Genomic DNA, 21,206 nt, shown 5'->3' with positions numbered 1-21,206 from the left:
ATAACAATACTATCTCTGCCTACCTCATGCAGTTACAATAAGAATAAAAAAAGAGAAATAGTATAGCTAGTAGATAACTGGACTGGAATTCAGGAAGATCTGGGTTTGAACTCTACCCTATATATGTACTAGCTATGTGACCCTGGGTAAGTCATTTAATTTGTCTTAGCCTTGGACTTCTCTTTTTGTGAAGTGAGGATAAAAATAATACCTACTTCATACAGTTTAGTGTGAGGATCAAATGAGAAAATGTATGTTACTCAATATGCCAACCCTGATGAGACCTCATGGTGCAGTGGAGAGGGAGAGAGAGAGACAGAGAGACAGAGAGAGAGAGAGAGGTCTCCCTGAGTTCTGGCCTCTGACCTACCAGCTGTGTGACCCTGGGGGAAGCCCCTTAACCTCTCTGTGCCCCAAACAAAGCTCTAAGACTATAACTTTTACAAATTAACTTTTTCCCCCAATGAACAAGCATTTATTTTCTCTTCCTTCCCCCTAACCCCCCAATGGAAAAAGTAAAAAAGAAAAAACCCTGGAGTAAATAATACAACCAAGCAAACCAGATTCCCTGCAATGACCACGTCCAAACATGTGTGTTCCATTTTTTCCCTGAGTCTGTCCGCTCTCTGCCACAGGAGGTGGAAAGCGTTCATTGGTCCTTTGGAATCATGGTATATTGTCACTGACCAGGGTTTCTTAGAATGAGTTACAAAGGAAGTACCGATCTTCATTGTTAGGAAGAGATTCCTCATTGGGAATTCCCAGCCTGGACCATTAGAATCACAATCACAGATCCAGTCTGAAAAAGTCCCATTATTATCATTTGAGTGCACTCAAGGTACCATACCAATGGTAGCCATCATTATAATAGTATTAGGTAAGCTGATCCAGTCCCACCCAAGGGAACTCAGTATCCCTCCTCCCTTCCTACCGCCAAATCCTTCTCCCTGTTCTGTCCTAGTCTCATAAAAAGAGCCCTGAGCTTGGAGTAAGATTGGAAACCTGCCTTTCACCCTAGCTGTGTGACCCTGTGCCAGGCTCTTCGCCTCTCGCTGGGCATCAGTCTTCTCAATCTGTTAGCTGGGCATAATAAGAACACCTACCTCACAGGGTTGTTGTGGGGATTAAATAAAATCATACCTGTAAAGCACCTTGCAGACCTTCAAGTGTTAAATAAATGTGTGAATGGTCATGTTGTTGTTGTTGTTATTTGTGATGTGTAAAAATTTCAAGGGGCATAATTTCTGGGTAATTGTTTTATTAATTATGCTAGCAGATGATTAATAAAAAGGAGTCAGTGGCACTCTTGAATGGCAAAGACCCCTCAAGGAATCCACTCAACGGCTTATGTGCCCTTGGAAGTGTGAGTGTTCCTGAAGGCGGTAATCGACTCTGATTTGTTAACAATTAATGAGAAGAATGAATATCATAATGAGAGGTGGGCTTATTCTAATGAGGGGCAGGGGGATGGGCACTCGGCTCACTCATTCTCACTCAGTCATGGACAAAAAGACTTATCTCTTATTCAGACTACCCTGCCCAGGGCAATCTAGACCAAAGGGTGTCCACCTCTGCTCAGACCTGGCTGACCCCACAATGGGCCAGACTAGAATCTCTTCCTAAGGTTTTTCTAGTTGGGCCAAGCAAGGACTCCACCTAGGTGGGGTAAATTTGTGGGCAAGGCCAGAGATCTCCCCAATAATTTGTTACTTAATAATCCTTTCTCTCATATTACTATGAATGTAGGGTACAGTCAGAGGGGGCAGTGCCTTAACCTGTGAGAAAGGAGTAGGGAGAGTAGGAGGCCTGTCGCTTCAAATCTGAAGAGTTAGTTGGGGAGAGAGTGAGAGTGGGGAAGATACCAAGACCTACCAACAGGTGGCTGGATCGTGAGGTCATAGAAATCAGGGCTGGAAATGACCTTAGAGACCATTTGACCCAACTCCCTCATTTTGCAAAAGAGGAAACTGAGGCCCAGAGAAAGGCAATGATCTAACCAAGGTCGTATGACTAAGAAGAAACAGAGCAGGGACAATCCCCCTAAGTGCTTATACTCTCCTTCTATTGATTATTTCCTGTCTATCCTTTCTCTAGTTCGACAGGGTTGTTTGCATGGTTGTCTTCCCCGTTAGACTGTGAGCTCCTTGAGATCAGGGGCGTCTTTTGCCTTTTTTGTATCCCTAGATCTTAGCACAATGGCTGGCATATAGTAGGTGCTTAACAAATGCTTGTTGACTGACTGACCTAGGCCCTCTGCCCTTAAATCCACTGATCTTTCTACTGCATCATGATATGTGACCTTCATTTCTGACTGATCTTCCAGGGGACTGTAGTAAGACTGTGTGTTGGGACCTAGAGGAGGCGAATACTCTGGTAAAGCTCTAAAGAAAACACCCCAGAGGGAACCATGATCAAGAAAACAAAGAGAGATATTAGTAAACTCCTCCATGCAGGCCAGGGCTGCACAAAAGGAATGCTGGAATCTCGAGGAAGCACTGAGTGGAGACAAGCCAGGCTGGGCATGAGGCAAGGAATGCAGGAGAGAGGGTCAGACCAGTGGCCCACCAGAGCCACAGCTGGCTCACACCCAGGCAGTCCGAGTCACAGAAGAAAGGGCCAAGGCAGCGCCAGGGACGTAAAGCTTCTGGGGTCCCGAAGGAGGCTTGCTATCTGAAAAATTAACAACATCTGGACGGGGCCTGAGAGGATGGAGTCAACTCCAGGTGCTGAACCATTCAAGAGAAGGAGACAGAGAAAAGACAAAGGCCATGACCTGGAGCCTTCAGGAGACGGAAGCTAAAACCCAGCAATTTCTGTTATGGTTAAGGGCCGGGTCTTAGCCCCCACATCTAGGATCAAGCAAGGTCTTTCCACCTTCTCGTTCGACCTTGCCATTTGAGAGTATGATAGGGAGCAGAGTGGAACCCTAGCACAAATCCCCAATCTAAAACCGGTCTCTGGAGGTATGAGTAAACAGAAGAAAGATGCCAAACACTACAAAGAAATATATAAACTGAAAGGCACCCAAAGGATAAACTCAGAAGAAGAGAGTAATTACACAACAAATCCTAGCAGAGCCTCAGAAGAAGGAAAAAAAAAGTCTTGGCCACAAGGACTACCTGGAAGAAATGAAATGAGATACAAAATATAACATGAAAGGAAAGGATAGCTAGGGAGGAAATCATAGCAAGAAGAATGAATAGTTTATTACAGATGGTGGTGAATTGCACCCCAAACTGAACTTTCTGAAAATTAGAACAGGTCAAAAAGACAGCAACAAACCCATGAGATAATAAAATATAACAAACATAATATAATATGAATTTAATATAACATATAACATATAAATATAATATAAATATACTTCTATTTTGTATTTATATTATATAATATAAATATATTTCTATTTTATATTTATATAAATATATGTAATATAACATATTAATATAGTGTGTTATAATGTATTATAATAATGTAATATATGATAATTATATAGTAAATAATATAAATATTTATATAAAATATAAATATATGAATATAATATAAAATAAATTTAATAAAATACTAAAATGAAATCAAAAGATTAAAAAAAAACAGAAAGAAATGTCAAGTATCTATTATCAAAAACAATGGACCTGGGCAAAAGGTCAAGAATACCAAAGGAACTAATGGGAAAAACAAATGTAAAGGAAGGGGGTTTAGCAGTGCCAGATCTTAAACCATATTATAAGGCAGTAAATTATCAAAACTATCTGATACTGGCTAAGAAATAGAAAGGTAGGTCAGTGGAACAGAGTAGACATACAATCCACAGCAGCAAATGAACATAGTAACCCAGTGTTTGACAAATGTAAAGACTCAAGTTTTTGGGATAAGAATTCATTATTTGGTAAAAAAAAATTGTTGGGAAAGCTGGAAGGCAGTCTGGCAGAAATTGGGCATAGACTAATATCTTACACCATTTATCAAGATAAAGTCAAAATGGATAAATGACCTAGATATAAAAGGAGATATTACCAGAAAATTTGAAGAACAGGGAACATATTACCTATCAGACTTAGGGATAGATGAACAATGTATGAACAAACAAGAGATGGAAAGTGTTGTGAGATATAAAATGGATAGTTTTGATTATATTAAATTAAACAGGTTTTGTACAAGATCATAAGGAAAGAATAAGGAAAACTGAGAAAAAATTTTATACACAATTCCTCAGATAAAAGTCTCATCTCAGATATATAAAGAACTTTGTCAAATCTACAAGAATGCAAGCCATTCGCCAATTGATAAATTGTCAAAGGATATGAACAGGTAGTTTTCCAATGAAGAAATCAAAACAATGTGCAGTTATATGAAAAAATGCTTTAAACCATTATTGATTAGAGAAATGCAAATTAAAACAATCTTGAGATATCATTTTACACCTATCAGATTGGCTAAAAGGATAGAAGGGAAAAGTGACAAGTGTTAGAGGGGATGTGGAAAAATTGAGACCTTAATTTATTGTTGGTGGATCTGTCAGCTGATCCAACCATTTTGGAGAGAGATGGAATTATGCCTAAAGAGTTATGAAACTGCCTATACCCTTTGACCCAGCAATGCCACTATTAGGTCTGTTTCCTAAGATGATTAGGGACAATGGAAAAGAACCTATGGGCTCTAAAATATTTCTAGCAGCTCTCTTTGTGGTGGCAAAGAACTAGAAATTGCGGGGTTGCCCATCAATTGGGGAATGCTAAACAAATTGTGGTATATATTCATGATGGAATGTTATTCTGCTATAAGAAATGATGAGCTCAGTGATTTTAGAAAAGCATGGAGAGACCTCCACAAAATAATGAAGAGTGAAATGAGCAGAACCAAGAGAACATTGTACACAGTGACAGCAGTATTGTTTGAAGAACAACTTTGCACGATCAATTCGTTCTGACTTTATAAATACCCAAATTATATGTGTGTATACGTATGTGTACATATATACACACACATACAGATTTGTGTCTAATGGTAGCTATCTCAAAGTTTGGAGTGGGGGGGAAGGGAGAAAAAAAGAAAGTCACATGTTAACTTTGTTGTATATTTGAAAGGAACAGCAAGTTGTACATAATGGATCTGCAATTCAGGTGCAATCCTCTGTTTTTCTATCCTACTTCGTTATGGAAATGCTTGTTTTATTTTTTTAAGTTCAGGATAAAATGAATAAATTAAAAACCAAACAAAAAAAATCAATGGACCTAGAAAACAGGTGGAGAGATTATTTAAAAATTATCAGATGATCTGGATATCATGACCAAAAAAAAAAAGCTTAGCTACCATATTTCAAGAAACCATAAGTTAAAACTGCCCAGATCTATTAGAACCAGAAGGTAAACACAGAAAAGGGAAATAATACAATAGTCATTCCCAACTGCCCCTAAAAAATCCCAACCTGAAACCAAAATAAAACCTCTTAGGAACATCATAGGCCAAAAGTCACAGTTACAATTACCTTAGATTTGAGAGCTGTGACTGTAAGGACAAGGAATTATGGGCTAAGATATTCCAAAAAGATAAAGACAAAGGATTCTAACTAGACATATCTTCCATGGGATGACAGACTTAGAGCTGGAAGGGATCTTAGGGGGTCATCACGTCCAGTTCTCCCTTCCTATCCCTGCTAGTTTTACAGATGAGGAAACTGAGGCTGAGAGAGGTTAAGTGACTTGTCCATGGTTATACAGCAAGTAAATATCTGAGGCAGGACTTGAGCTTTGGTCTTCCGGATTCCAAGTTTGGTGCTTTAGCCCCTAAGTCATCTGTTTTAGGCAAGTATATGCCATTAAGGGTTAAGGTCTGGAGGGAATGAAATAATGAGGTTAAGGGTTAAGATCTAGGGGGGAATGAAGCAATAAGGCAGATAACAATTTTTAAAAATCTCTTTTACCAAATGTAAATGCTTGGCAAGGGCATAAACTGACAGATGTAACACCCAGGTCAATCACAATCACAGCCCACAAGTAATAAAATTTCTGACAGGTCTGAAGAGCTCCACCTCCTTTTCAAGGTGATTTTTATGGGATTTACCAAAAAACAGGCCTTAATGCAATTTGCCTATTTCTGTTCTATGTCTCAATGTCTGAAGCACATGTGTGCTTTTAATCCCTAATGCTGTGTGGCCTGGTCAACTCCTTGGGGTCCAAGGTTTGGGCAGAATGGATAATGGCCAAGGCTTCATGGGGGAATGGGAGGATCTCTGAGCATAAAGAGAAGGAAGATGAGCAGATGGGACTGTGAAAGCCCCATCCGAGGTCCCACGCTGTTCCTGCACCCCCTTCTCCCAGATTGTCCTCGAGAAGACTGTGAGTGATGCCCTTCGGTCAAGAGGAAGAATCAAGTGGAAGCTCATTTGATACTTATGGCAAACCTGTGAAGTTTGGGTAGCCCAAGGATTATTAGCTCCTTTTTAAAGATGAGGAAACTGAGGCTCAGAGAAGTGAAGTGACATGCCTAGGGTCATGGAAGCAGGATATGGCAAATCTGGGATGTGAACCCAGGTACTCTATGATCTCATGCTATAGTGAAGCTCCTGCTAAGCGAAATGGGCAGGTCCAATGCTTACCATCCACAGTTAGGTCTTTCCTTATGGGGAAGCTTTGATGCCTCCTTGGAAATGTCATTTTGCATCCTGTAGATAGGCTTGTTTGGGGAAGCAAGACAAGTAGGGCCAGGGAGGCCAGTGGAGGAAAAAACAAAACCAAGGATCAACAGACTTGGGTTTGAGGCCTATCCTGACACTAACTGACTTGCACAAGTCATTTCACCTTTCTGAGCCTTAGTCTCTTCATATGTAAGATGGGGTTAATAATCCTTGCACTATTTACTTCAAAGGGCTGTTGCAAATGTAAACCATCCCCCACCTCCTATCTGCCTCCCTATCCCCAGAGGCAACCAGATTGGGGCAAACGAGAGCCAGGCATCTTGGGAACCGTAGTCCCTCCCCTCCTCCCCCACTCCCAACCCAGGAAACTGAATTGCTTCCACTTGAATTATCTTAGGAAGATTCTGAATATAGCCTGACAAAATAAGGTACTGGACACTGAGGTCCTTTTTCTAGCTGAACTGCCAAGCATTTAAACTCTACTGCAGAGAGTGTAACTCTAGTGGGCTGGCTATGTTCGAATGCCAAACATACATTTGCCTAAAAGACTATTTTACTGAGAGCTCACATAGGGCAGATACTCACATGGAGGTCAAAAGAAGCAATTCAAGGACACCCTCAGAAGAACTTTGGAATTGATTCTGAGACATGGGAAACAGTAGCACAGGACTACCCAGCATGGCGTGCCCTCGTCAAAGAAGGTGCTGTGCTCTATGAGCAAAGCAGAATTGCAGTAGCTCAAAAGAAACGTGAGATATGCAAAATTAGAGTCATCTTCACGCCAAATGTTCACATGGACTATTTGTGCCTGACCTGTGGTAGAGCCTTTTGAGCTCACATTGGTCTGATCAGACACAGCTGGACACACTGTACTTTGATCTCCAACACAGTGATGTCATTTTGGTCCTCTTAAAGTACAAAGGACATAACCGCCCCCCAGCTTGGCAATAAGACAAAGGAAACACCCAGGATTTGAGATTCATGGTAGGATATCTGCCAGTTCCTATAGGGTATTACGTGAGGACCTTATGAGCAATGTGACTTATAACACTTCCAATCATCATCATCATCATCATCATCATCTTCTTCTTCTTCATCTTTTTCTTAAATGGCTGCTTTTTGTAATTATCACCATCAGCAATAGCATCATTATTCTGACATCATGGTTTAGTGGAAATGTCATTGGACTTGGAGTAAGAAGAGATCAAAGTTCAAATCCAAGATCCAAAACTTAGCTGGATTTTCTTCCCTATGTATGTGATCCTGGGTATATCACCTTAGCTCCCTGAGCCTCTTTCTTCATCTGCAAAATAGGAATAATTCCCTACCTCACTGGGACTTCAGAAGCCTTTAGAGGCCTGTAGAAATGGACTCTATTATGAGATGTTATCACAAAGAAGATCAAGGCCCCTGCCCAACGTCACTTGTCCCTGGTGCATCGTGAAACCTCATTAGGTTTGATTGAGCTCTTCTACAGAAGCCCACTGCTGTGGGGGAGTCTGAGTCACCCCCTTTTGAAGAATGGGGAGTCGGGAGATTTTGTCTCTTTGCTGCTTGCCAAACACAGAGAAATTTTTCTCTCTCCAGCAGGGTGAGCCCCCCATCTGTTCCTTCTTCGTCAAACTGCCAGCTCCCATCGTCACTTCAGGTGAGGGGGCTGGGTGGCTGATGTCCACGAAACCTTTGGAAATTGCCATGTGGGGCTCTCGGCTGGTAAGGCAGAGTGTGTGTTTGGCAGATAATGCAAGGAAGAAGACCAATTAATTGCCTGTCTACCTCCAACCTACCACCAGTGTCTCATCTGTCCTGGAAAAGAATCAAAAGATGTCTGATAGCACCTAATTACATGGAAGTTACAGGGAGGTAGATTTGGGTTCAAGACTTCCTAGGAAGGCTACCTGGGAGGCAGTGAGACTCCATCACTAGTTGCAAGGGATGATCTCTTGTCAGGGACACTGATACTCTGGGGAGGAGGACTCTTGCTTCAGGCACTGGCCTGGATGCCCTCTGAAGTCCCTCCCCCCACCCCAGGCTCTGAAAGTCTAGGACTGAAATGCTTGTTCTAGGGTTCCAGGAAAATGTCAGGGTATTACACAGGCTCCTCTCACCAGATGGACGAGTCAAAGGAAATAAGCATGAGTCATCATATCTTAAATACAATGTGAGTCTGCAAGGAAGAGGACAACAGGGGGTATTTGGTCCTCACTGAAGGTAGGACTTTTAAGGCAGAGAACTCAGTGTGGTACGAAGGAAGGAACACTGGCCTTGGCCTTGGGCCAGCTGGTGTGAAATCCTGCCTTTGTCACTTCCTACCTCTGTGACCTTGGGCATGTCTCTTAACTTCTTGCAGGCCTTAGTTGCCTGATCTGTAGAAAGAAGCGTTTAGGGACAGCTAGGTGGCACAGTAGATAGAGCTCCGGCCCTGGAGTCAGGAGGACCTGAGTTCAAATCTGGCCTCAGATACTTGACACTTACTAGCTGTGTGACCCTGGGCAAGTCACTTAACCATGATTGCCTTGCCAAAAAAACAAAGACAAAAATTAAAAAAAAAAAGAAGAGTCTATATGGGGTAATTTCTAAGATCTCTTCCACTCCTAAATCCTATAGGGTGCCCTCTCCTGACAACTGCAGAGCTCCCCTGAACCTTAGGGGTCCCAGAGTGAAGTAGATAGTTAAGAGGGGGCAATGTCAGAACTGTCAGTCAGTCAATAAACATTTAGTAAGCATCTACTATGTGCCAGGCACTGCTCTAACCTCTCACAATACAAAAGGAGGCAAAACTTAGTCCCTGTCCTCAAATAAATCACAATCTAATGAGGGAGAGAACATGCACAAAGATGTACAAACGAGCTATACGCAGGAGATGCAGGAAATAATTAAGAGAGGGAAGACATTAGAACTAAGAGGGGTTGGAAGAAGCTTCCTGTAGAGGATGAGATTATAGTGGGAACCTCAAGTAAAGCAGGGAGGACAGAAGGTGGAGATGAGGAGTGATGCAGGCGTGGGGCATAGTCTGGAGCTAAGAGACGGTGAATCTTGTTCGTGGAAGCCCCAGGGGGCCAGTGCCACTGCATTGAGGAGTACATGGTGGGGAGTAAGGTAGAAGAGGTCTAGAAAGGTGTGTGTGTGGGGAGAGCAGGTTATGAAGAGCCTTGTTTGATGCCAAACGTAGCCTCATCTGTTTGATCCTGCATGTGACAGGGAGCCGCTGGAATTTACTGAGCAGGGGAGGTGACATGATGAGAATGCCATGATTTAGGAAAATCACTTTGGTGGCTGAGTGGAGAATGGACTGGAGCAGGGAGAGGCTTGAGGCAGGCAGACCCCCCCACAGGCTGGAACCAGGACCCCATCAGCAGCGGGAAAGGCAGGCACTGGGATGGGGAGGAGTGGAGGGGGAGTGGTGGGGGACTATTATCATCCTTATTTTATTTTATTTTATTTTTTTATTTTTTTTTTTGTTTGTAGGCAATTGGGGTTAAGTGGCTTGCCCAGGGTCACACAGCTAGTAAGCATACTTATTTTATAGTAGAGGAAACTGAGGCAGGCAGAGGGGAAGTGCCCTGCTTAGGGTGGCACAGCTGCTAAGTGCCTGGAGATCAGGGCATGCTGCCAGGCCATAACAGACAGTCTGGGCTAGTCCCACAAAGTCCCACAAATGGCAGGGAGCAGAGCTAGGATCTGAACACAGCCAAAACAGAACAACCGGCATACTCCCCCATTGGTGTAGTCTGTGTTCTAACCAACGTGGACTACTTGTGTTCCCAGTACACGACATGTCCCTAGGATTGTGTGTGTGTGTGTGTGTGTGTGTATGTGTGTGTGTTTTGGGGGTGGGATGGGGAAGCAGCAGACCAGCTTTGTGGTTTCCTGGATTTAGGGAATGAGGAGACTGCTTTCACCTGCAAATCAATGGGTACCTGCTTCAAAGCCTAGAGTCTTCAAGAGCTGCCTGAGGTGATAACAGGGTAAGTGACTTGTCCAGGATCACAGAGACCATGGATGTCAGAGGGGGGACTTGAGCCCAGCTCTCTAGAAGACTCTCTATATTTTATGTCAGGAAGGAAGGAAGGAAGAAAGGGAAAGAGGGAAGGAGGGAGGGAGGAGGGAAGGAAGGAAGGAAGAAGGAGGAAGGAAGGAAGGAAGGGAAGGAGGGAAGGAGGGAGGAGGGAAGGGAAAGAGAGAAGGAGGGAGGGAGGAGGAAAGGAAGGAAGGAGGAGGGAAGGAATGAAGGAAGGAAGGAAGGGAGGGAGGGAGGAAGGAGGAAGGAAGGAGGAAGGAGGAAGGAAGGAAGGGAAAGAGAGAAGGAGGGAGGAGGGAAGGAAGGAAGGAGGAAGGAGGAAGGAAGGAAGGGAAAGAGGGAAGGAGGGAGGAGGGAAGGGAAAGAGAGAAGGAGGGAGGGAGGGAAGGAAGGAAGGAAGAAAGGAAGGAAGGAACGAATGAGGGATACTTAAAACCACCCTAGAGCCCTAGAGTAAGTCACATGAGACCTGGGCTCTAATTCTAGCTCTGACAATAATTCACTATGTGATTTCTGGCATGTCACTTCAAGCTCTGGGACTTGGTTAATGCACCTCTAAAACAGAGGGACTGGAGGGAACAATTCCTAAGACTTTGTCCAGCTCTCCTTCCTAGCTCTGGTACTCTTATGTTCCAAGGTCCCTTTTAGCTGTGACTTTATCTTTTTAAGCTTCTGTCCAGCTATGATATTCTGTGTCCTGAAGTCTCTCCCAGCAGTGACATTCTATGTTCCAAGGACTCTCCTAACTACGACATTCTGTGTTCGAAGGACCTTTTGAGTTCTGACACTCTATGTTCTAACATTCTGTATTCTAAGGTCTTTCTCAGCTCTGATATTCTATATTCTAACATTCTATGTTCTAAGGTCCTTCTCAGTTCTGATATTTTATGTTCTAACATTCTCTGTCCTCAGGTCCAATATTCTATATTCTAACATTTTGGGTTCTAAGGCCCTTTTCAGTTCTGATATACTTCAACCAAAATAACAGATCACAACAGACTGGAAGCAGGTAGGAGAGTCCAGCTCTGACATTCTATGTTCTAAGGTCTTTCTGGCTCTGTAGAACTTTCTACAGTTCTAGGATTTGTGGACTAGTCTGGAATCCATGCCTCAAGATGAAAACACATCTCAAAGTGGTACAAGTCAGAGTGTTCCTATGATTTCCACCACTTCATCTTCACAAGCCCGCACTGAGCCAGCCTTTGGCCTATTAATTCCACTTAGGAGCTCCATCAGCTCTAATGACTTTAACTATCCCCCTTCTTGCTCCCACCTGTACCACCTCCAAAAGCAGATGAGCCTCTAACACAGAAAGGCTTTTAATTTCAGCTTCATCTATTTTGAGGGGGAATTACTCAGGCCTGATTACCAGCTCTGCTGTAGAAAGCTTCTGAACACGTCAATTGTCTTTAAAGGGACAGAAGGTTTCTTATAGACTTCAGTGGGTGAGTGGGAGGGTTTCTGGTTGGCTCTGGAGGCAAAGAATCAAAAGAGAAAGGAAAGAGGCAGTGTGGATTGGTGGTTGAAGGTACGGGTCAGAAGACCTGCATTTGAATCTGGGCTCTACCATTTCTAACATTGCTGACTTTGGGCAAATCACTGCTCTCTGAGCCTCAGTTTCCTTATCTATAAAATGAGAGTTATATACTCACAGTACCAGCCTCCTAGCAAGAATGATGAAAGTGCTTCAAGAAATTTTCAGAAAGCCCCTAGAAGAACGAGAGTTGCGATCCATAGAAGCTGTCCCCCAGTAGAGACATGAAGGCCACACAGGAAGCTAGTGAAGGAAAATCTTGCCAGCCCAAGCTGGCGGCCCTTGGGTTTGTCCAAGCGTTCTGGTCCTGCAGAGTTCTTCCGTCAGTCACCTCCTTCGGCCCTGATTGTCACATCCCCCAACACTCCTTCACAGGGACTCTAAGCCCCTTCACTGCACAATCAGTATCTGATCATATATTGTCTTATTCTCCAATTACCTCGCTTGTTTGTCTTCTTTTCTAATTAGATGACAGTGTATAGAAGCTCCCTGGGCTCAGTCGAGATTCCAGGCTCTCCTCTTGGTGGTACCACTGAATTACTGGGTGACCTAGGGCAAGTCACTGCCCCATCCTGGGCCTCAGTTTCCTCATAAATCAAATGAGGGGGGTAGGCTATATGATCTCTAAGGTCCCTTCCAGTGATGGCTACGATTATATTCTACAATTAATAGAGGCTTTCAAAGTATGGTTTGGGGACCATCCCTGAGATCCTTTCAGGATATCCATGAGGTCAGAATTATTTTCATAATAATTGATAATTGGGGTTAAGTGACTTGCCCAGGGTCATACAGATAGTAAGTGTCAATGTCAAGTGTTTGGTCTGAGACTTGATTTGAACTCAGGTCCTCCTGACTCCAGGCCAGGGCTCTATCCACTGCGCCACCTAGCTGCCCCTTATTTTCATAATAATATTAAGAAATGACTTGCCTATTAAAATACTCCTCCCTTTTCCAAGTACCTATCTGTGTGAGGTTGAATTGTCTTCATACATTTCAATCAAAATAACAGATCACAACAGACTGAACATAGAAGCAGGTAGGAGAGGCCAGCTGTTTTCTACTGAGTCTGACACTCAAAAGTTTTGCAAATATGTATACAACAAGGCCATGCTTGTCACTAAATTTTATTCTGGAAAATATGGTCATTTTTTATGAAAACATTACTTATGTTAACATGTGATGGGTTTATTCTTGTTACTTTAAAATGAGTGAATATTTTAAAAATACTTAGTTTTAATTTATTAATTTACTTTTAATGAAGCAAATATTGATAGTGTCACACCTAAACAAAACCACGTTAGTGTCCTCAATGATTTTTAAGAGAATAAAGGGATACTGAGACAAAAAAGTTGGAGGACCTCTGTTTTAAGGATTTTTTTTTTAGCTCTAACATTCTTTGTTCTAGGGTTCTTTTTAGTTGTGGAAATGTAAGTTCTAACATTCTATAGCTTGACCTCTGTCCCAGCTCTGACATCTTGTGTTCTAAGGGCCCTCCCAGCTCTGACATCCTGTGTCCTAAGGGCCCTCCCAGCTCAGATATTCTGCATTTTCAGGGCCTTCCCAGCTTTGAAATTCTTTGTAGAGTAATTCAGAAATACAGAAATTCATAGAACAGTAGGGAGGATATATCACAAACACAGAGAATGATACAAGTTGACTATATGAAAGTGTGGCCTTGTGGGTGGTGAGGCAGCCTTGGAATAAGAAAGACCTGGGTTCCAATCCTCCCTCTCATACATACAGGCTGTGTCCCCTGGCCAAGTCATTCAACCTGTTAGTGGGTCCCCCAACTCTAAGATCACGATAATAATAACCAGCGTTGATCTAGCTCTTTAAGGTTTGTCAGGCCTTTCCCATATTATTTCATTTGATCCTCAGAAGGCAGGTACAATTATCTCCATTTTACAGAATAGGGAACTGAGGCACAGAAAAATCAAGTGACTTGCCCAGGGTCACGTAGCTAGGGCCTGAGTCAGGATTCGAACTAAAAGATTCCTTATTCCAAGTATGTGCAAACTTCAGAGCAGGTGCTAACATGCACAGGTAAATGACACTGCTCGTCAAAAGCGCCATACAGAAACAAAATCACAGGTCTGGTTTTTACAGATCTACACATACACACATGTAAGATACACATATGCACACACAATACACACACACGCATGTGCTTCTATACATACATGCACACACGTATATATATTTATAGACATGGACCTATCTACCGTCCAGGGCTAAAATGGAAGTGGAGACTCTCGCTCTAGGGCCCTGCTGAGCTCTCACGATCCTCTCATCCTAAGGACCGCCAACACAGATAGGGAGGAGAGCTCTTTATCACTGCATGCAGAGGCCCCCCCCCCCCCCCCCCCGGATTTGCCTCAGCCATGATAACACAGTAGGAAAAACAAAGAGGTTATTATTGAGAAATTCACAGCCAGTGCTAGGAGGGAGGCGCATTGAAAATATTGAGAAATCTTTAGTACTGCAATTTTTCAAAGATGTTTCTCGTGTTCTTTCTTTCTTGCTTTTTTTTTTAAAAATGATTTACCTACCAGTTTGGCCTGGAAAAGGACCTTAGAACACAGATATAAGAGCTGGAAAGAAACTGAAATCATAGGAGCAAAGATTTAGAGGTGAAGGGTACCTTAGAGGCTATCGAGTATAACCCCCTCATTTTTCAGATGAAGAAACTGAGGTACAGAGCAGATCAGTGATTTGCCTGGGGATGTACAACTAGTAAGTGTCTGAGATAGGATTTGAATCCAGATCTGCTTGAACTCTGGTCCAGTTCCCTATCCATTATGCTCTTAAGAAATTAGAATGTCAAAAATGAAAGAGAAACATAGAATGTCGGAGATAGCAAGGCTCTTAGAACAGAGAATATCAGAATTGGAGGGATCATTAGAACACAGGATGTCAGAGCTGGGAGGGCCCTTAGAACACGGAATGTCAGAGCTGGGAGGGCCCTTAGAACACAGGATGTTAGGGTTGGGAGGGCCCTTAGAACACAGAATGTCAGAGCTGGGAGGGCCCATAGAACACAAGATGTTAGGGTTGGGAGGGCCCCTACAACAGAGGATGTCAGAGCTGGGAGGGCCCTTAGAACACAGAATGTCAGAGCTGGGAGGGCCCGTAGAACACAGAATGTCAGAGCTGGGAGGGCCCATAGAACACAAGATGTTAGGGTTGGGAGGGCCCCTACAACAGAGGATGTCAGAGCTGGGAGGGCCCTTAGAACACAGATGTCAGAGCTGGGAGGGCCCTAGAACAAGGATGTTAGGTTGGAGGCCCTTAGAACACAGATGTCTAGAGCTGGGAGGGCCCGTAGAACACAGAATGTCAGAGCTGGGAGGGCCCATAGAACACAAGATGTTAGGGTTGGGAGGGCCCCTACAACAGAGGATGTCAGAGCTGGGAGGGCCCTTAGAACACAGAATGTCAGAGCTGGGAGGGCCCGTAGAACACAGGATGTTAGGGTTGGGAGGGCCCCTAGAACAGAGGATGTCAGAGCTGGGAGGGCCCTTAGAACACAGGATGCTAGGTTTGGGAGGGCCCTTAGAACACAGAATATCAGACCGTATAATTTCAGAGCTGCCCAAATAATCTTAAAGCCTCAGACTGAGTCTCTGTGTGGCCTTTAATATAAAACACAAAGTCCTCGTGTTGATCCAAGGCCTCTTCCAGTGCGTCTCACCATTAGGCCTCCATCCAATAATCATTACAGAGGCCTGACTTTGGAAAGGCTTTCCTGGCTGAATAGTAGTGCCAAAACAAACAAATACACAAAATTTTAAAAAGGAAGGAAAGGAAAGAAAGAGAGAAAGAAGGAAAGAATGAAAGAAAAGAGAGTGAATGAAAAATTAAGAACTAGATACAGGAGAGCAGAAGGGAATTCAGAAGGGCACGCAGAAAAGCCTGGCGATTTTGTTACTACTTTGTCAAATTTAATATACATTTAAAAACTGTAACAGAAGCTCATCTCATACACAACCCTCTTTTTCTAGTCTTTGTATATTGAAATGTTCCTGTTTGTTAAATCCATAAGAACATTTAAAAAAGAAAATGTGTCCTTCTGCTGGCAGATTCTTCCTGGTACACGACATTGTGTCCCTGCCTCTACTATTCACACAGGCTTCCTGGAGACTGCATTCCCTCTGCCCACTCTTCTTTCGAGGCTGAGCTTAGCTGCTGCTTCCTACAGGAAGCCTTCCCTGATCCTCCAGGTGAAGGTGTTCTTTCCTTTGCTCAAACCATTTATTTATCATCTTGTCCAGCAGAAGGTAAGCTCTTTGAGGGCAGGGGCAGCTTCCTTTGTGTTCTGGTATCCTTGCAGCCTCATTCAGCACTTAGTAAAGGCTAGAAAACAGTCTCTCTCAAAAACGGGCAAATTGGAATGGGAGAAAGGGCAGTGCTCCAGGGCTGGACAGCCTTTGTAGGCCCTGCTGCCAGTCTCAGTCTGGCAATCCCTTCTCTCCCCTTCCAGATGTCCCTTAGCTCTTCTCGGAAAGGTCAGATCTGGTGCATGTACCTCTTTTTTCAGTCAAAGCCTCCAGGACAGCACCAGCTCAAGGCAGAGAGAGCCCTTCCCACACCCTTCTACTTAAGCAGGAAAGGGCAAACTGTGAGAAATAATTCATTTGGACCCCTACTCAATTCCAATCAGTTTGATATTCTACATAAATCATATTGGGATAGATAGGTTCTTATAGACACCCTCAAACTTTAATGCAACGTTCACTACTTGCTAACCAAGTTATGAGGCTCACTTGTGCCATCATGAGAATGCTGACAAAGATATCTCCATCCTGTTTTACTCAAATTCCGTGTCCAAACTCAGCATGGGTGGGATGCCTTGATGCTTTGGAAAGTCCCCCAATTTATTTTTGTACGACTGGACCATTCTCTCTTGTCCAATATGAGCAGGTGACCATCTTGTGACCACTTAGTGGAGATGCTCCATGCTTCACCCATCCTGTGGCCCCCATGCTGATATGTCATTTTTGGCTCTTAAGAACAAGGTCTATCAACCAATGCGATTCTGTATTTTGCCATGCCTCTTTTGCATATTTGGGTATCAAACTCTATAAATACAAGGTACTGGAAGAAAGGTGAATCTCAGATCGTGAGGAAGATCTGAGATTCACTTTATCAGAGGAGACCATGCACCCTTTAATAAAGTGCCATTGGCTCGGAGCTCTGCCTTAGTCTCTCTTATTGTAGGTTGCATAATTTTAATCCCCACAAAACCCACACTTACCACTGAGGACAAGTCCATATTGACCATCTTCTTGTCATCCAGGGTGATAGGCTGGAGCCCGGCCACTTTGAGCTGCACAGAGGATGTCCGGTACACAAAACTCAGCAGCCAGTCTCCCCTGGGAGGGGAATAAGTGAAAGTCAAGTCACCATCTGGTGGAGATCCCACCAACTCAACTCAAGTCAATTCAGTTTAATTCAACAATTTTTCTTGGCTTCTTGTGAAAATACATTTTTATTGCTATCTCTTATTTTTGCATATCTTACATTTCCAAATGTTTTCCTCCCCCTCCCAGAAAGCCATTCTTTATAACAAAGAATTAAAAAGGGAAGGAAAAAAAAAAATAACAGTTCAGTTAAAACAAATAATCTGTCTAAAAAGGTCTGACGTTATAGTCAGTGTTCTAAGGCCCTCCCAGCTCTGACATTCTATGTTCTGCCAGCTCTGACATCCTGTGTCCTAAGGGCTCTCCCACCTCTGACATCCTGTATTCTAAGGGTCCTCCCAGCTCTGACATCCTGGGTTCCAAGGGCCCTCCCAGCTCTGACACTCTGTGTTCTAAGGGCCCTCCCAGCTCTGACATCCTGTGTTCTAAGGGCCCTCCCAGCTCTGACATCCTGTGTTCTAAGGGCCCTCCCAGCTCTGACATCCTGTGTTCTAAGGGCCCTCCCAGCTCTGACATCCTGTGTTCTAAGGGCTCTCCTTGCTCTGACATTAAGTGCCCACTACGTTTGAGGCCTTGTTCTTATTGTTGGGGACACAAAGAGGAAACACTGGCATAGTTTCCCATGCTTGTAGTCTTTAATGGGGCAGAATTGGCAGGAGGGAGATATAACAAGAGCACAAATAGGGGGCAGCTAGGTGGCACAGTGGATAGAGCACCAGCCCTGTAATCAGGAGGACCTGAGTTCAAATCCAGCCTCAGACCAAATACTTGACCCTTACTAGCTGTGTGACCTTGGGCAAGTCACTTAACCCCAATTGCCTTAAAAGAAAAAAGAAGAGCACAAATAACTGGACTATGGTAAGCAGGATCACACCAGAAAGAATTTCATAATTAAGTCTCAAAAAAAAAAGTTTAAATGATACATTTTAAAGTTTAATCTGTGGCATTAATATTTTCTCCATTACTTTCTTAAGTCTAGACAACCAATGAAACAAAATCAAGCTGGTTCCAGCATACTCTTGGACAAGGCCAAGATATGCACGAGGTGTTGGAAAAAATCTGATGAAGGAGAGATTCCTTTTAATTTGGGAAACTGGGGCAGGATCTGTGGAGGTTGTCTTCCTCTGACCTCTCAGCTGCCAGCATTTTCCCCTCTGAGACTGCCTGTACCTACTCTATATATCTTGTACATACCTAGTTATTTGCAAATATTGTCTTCTCCATTAGAATATAAGCTCCTTGAGGGCAGGGTTTTTTTTTTCCTTTTGTGGTATTCCTAGCACTTAGCATGGTGTTTGGCGTGTAGTGCCGTTGCTTGTCCTTTGTTTTTAAAGAAGACCAACGGTGTCATGGAACATCAACAGATGAGGAAACTGAGGCCTGGGAGGGAAGGTAACTTGGCCAGAGTCACAAAGGAAGTTAGAGGTAGAGCTGAGGATGAACATACAACCCCTCATTTCATAGAAAAGAAACAAGACCCAAAGAGGCAGCAGGACTTGGTAAAAGTCTCATAGAGAGGCAGGGGAGACAGAGAAAATTCTTGGTTAGTACCATCCTGACCCTGTGATCTCTAAGCTTTAAGGAAAAAAGATGATCTCTCTCTTTCTTTCTCTCTTTCTCCCTTCTCTCTCTCCTCTATTTCTCATCTTTCCCCTCTTCTCTGTCTCTCTCCCTTCCTTTCTCTCTCCTTCCTCCTTCCTTCCCTCCTGCCTGTTTCTCCCCTCCCTCTCCTTTTCTCCCTTTTAAAATTTTTTCTTTTCCCCCTTTCTCTCCCTCTCCCTTCCCTCCACTCCCTCTCCTCTTTATGTTTCACCCCCCTCCTCTCTCTCTGTCTCTCCCCAACAGTCTCTCTCTGTTTCTGTCTGGACTATGCCCCTGCCATGTATTTTTCAGCATATTCAAGCTGTGAAACTCTTAGAAGACTTTGATGTTATCAAATTCAGTATCTCCAGGGTGCTGAATGGAAGTACAATTACTTTGCCACACGTCAAGAAACCTCATTCTCCCACACTAATTCAGTTATTCGAAGGAATGGCTAATTGGGGGTTTTTTAGAGGCTGAGGGAAGAGATAGCAAGGCAGCTCTGGCCCCCAGTAATGGGTCAAAAAGAAAAGTATGTGATTGTTCCTTTTTCTATCCTCTGTTAATAGTCCACAAAGGCCGGCTCTACACTCAGGGCAAAGCCCACCGGTGTTCATTCAAATGACTTGAAAGTAAAATTGAATTTTCATCATGGCAGCTGTTTCTCTCCACAGAGCTTCCGAGGAGGCTCCAATCCCAGGGTCTACCCAGCAGGGTAAGGGACTGGCTTTATCTCTACCCTCTCTAACTCTGGGGAAGAGCCTGCTCATGTGATATCTGAATCTCAGAGTCCTGTGTCTGGAAGGGAACTTGTTTAACACAGAATATAGTGTTAGAGCAAGAGGCAACTTTGGGACATAGAACATCAAAGAGGAAAGGGCCCTTACAGTACAGAGCCAGAGATGAAAGAGGCCTTAGAACAGAGAATGTCAGAGCAAGGAGGGCCTTAGAACAGAGAATGTCAGAAGGGGGGCAGCATAGAACACAGAGTGTCAGAGTTGGAGGGCCCTTAGAACACAGAATGTCAGAGCTAGAAGTGACAGTTAGGTAACGAGAAGGATAGAGCATTAGACTTGAAATAAAAACCCCCCAAATTCCCATACTCCATCAGACACTTAGTCGCTGGGTAACCCTGGACAATTTTTTTCTTCTCAAGTTTCCTCCTAAGTAGAAAGGAGATAACAATAGAACCTACCCTGCGGGGTTGTTGCGAGCTAAGATTCTAGTGAGCACATGTGCAAAAACCCTTTGCAAAGCTGAAGGCATGACAGACGTGCCAGCTCTGACATTCTGTGCTATAGGTGTCCCCTCAGCAATTTTAATTTGAGCCACATCTGTGACCTTAAGGTCAAACCAAGGAGGTTGGGGCCTATATTTCCATTTCTTGGTTAGTCTAAATCATGGTTAATTTTTTTTTTATAAATAGGATAATAAGAGACCTAAATTCATAAAAGATATGAAAACCACCCTTTCTCAAACCTTGCTTTTGACAAAATAGATGTTTTCAATAAAGCTGTGCTTTCCTTCGGAGTGTAAAATTTTAATTGCTTATTTTTATTTTATTTTTCTTTTAGAGTTTGTGAAATATAAAAAAACAAACAAAAGACAACCCACCCCCAATTATGTGAGCAATAGCATACTTCAAGGGAGCTTCATTTCCGGGGGGAAACCCTCCTGGAAGGGAGAGAGACATCTTCATTCATTCATTCCCAGCACCCAAGGCTTCACGATCCCCTGCTGCCTCTCTCTGCTGGTGCACCGTCGCTGTGCTGTCGTTCATTTGCGTATACGCAGGATAGCATCACTCTCTTCCCTGCCCACCCCCCCATCAGGGTTAAGTGACTTGCCCAGTGTCACACAGCTAGTATCTGAGGCCGAATTTGAACTCGGATCCTCCCGACTCCAGGGCCAGTGCTCTGTGCGGTGGCGCCACCTAGCGGCCCTGATAGCATCACTCTTAAATACAGTCTCCCCCTTTGTGTGGTCAGGCTCATTGACTACCATCCACGGTAC

General features: G+C 43.6%; 1 protein-coding gene across 3 annotated transcripts in view; it reads right to left on the bottom strand.

The window, feature by feature from the left end:
- Window positions 1-21,206, bottom strand: part of TMCO4 (transmembrane and coiled-coil domains 4) — a 113,076-nt gene that overhangs the window by 7,107 nt on the left and 84,763 nt on the right. For 2 of the 3 annotated variants that reach the window (XM_020973122.2, XM_020973121.2), the window contains one exon: window positions 17,447-17,564. In XM_020973122.2, coding sequence (XP_020828781.1) covers window positions 17,447-17,564 — 118 coding nt within the window. Of the gene's footprint in view, window positions 1-7,222; window positions 7,375-17,446; window positions 17,565-21,206 lie in introns of all 3 variants that reach the window. The other variant, XR_013482533.1, reaches the window with a different exon arrangement.

This window comes from Phascolarctos cinereus, unplaced genomic scaffold (assembly GCF_003287225.1).
Source record: "Phascolarctos cinereus isolate Bilbo 61053 unplaced genomic scaffold, phaCin_HiC Scaffold_726;HRSCAF=1367, whole genome shotgun sequence".
Taxonomy (NCBI): domain Eukaryota; kingdom Metazoa; phylum Chordata; class Mammalia; order Diprotodontia; family Phascolarctidae; genus Phascolarctos; species Phascolarctos cinereus.
The sequence above is the reverse complement of the archived record's forward strand: the minus strand, read 5'-3'. Positions and strand labels throughout refer to the sequence as shown.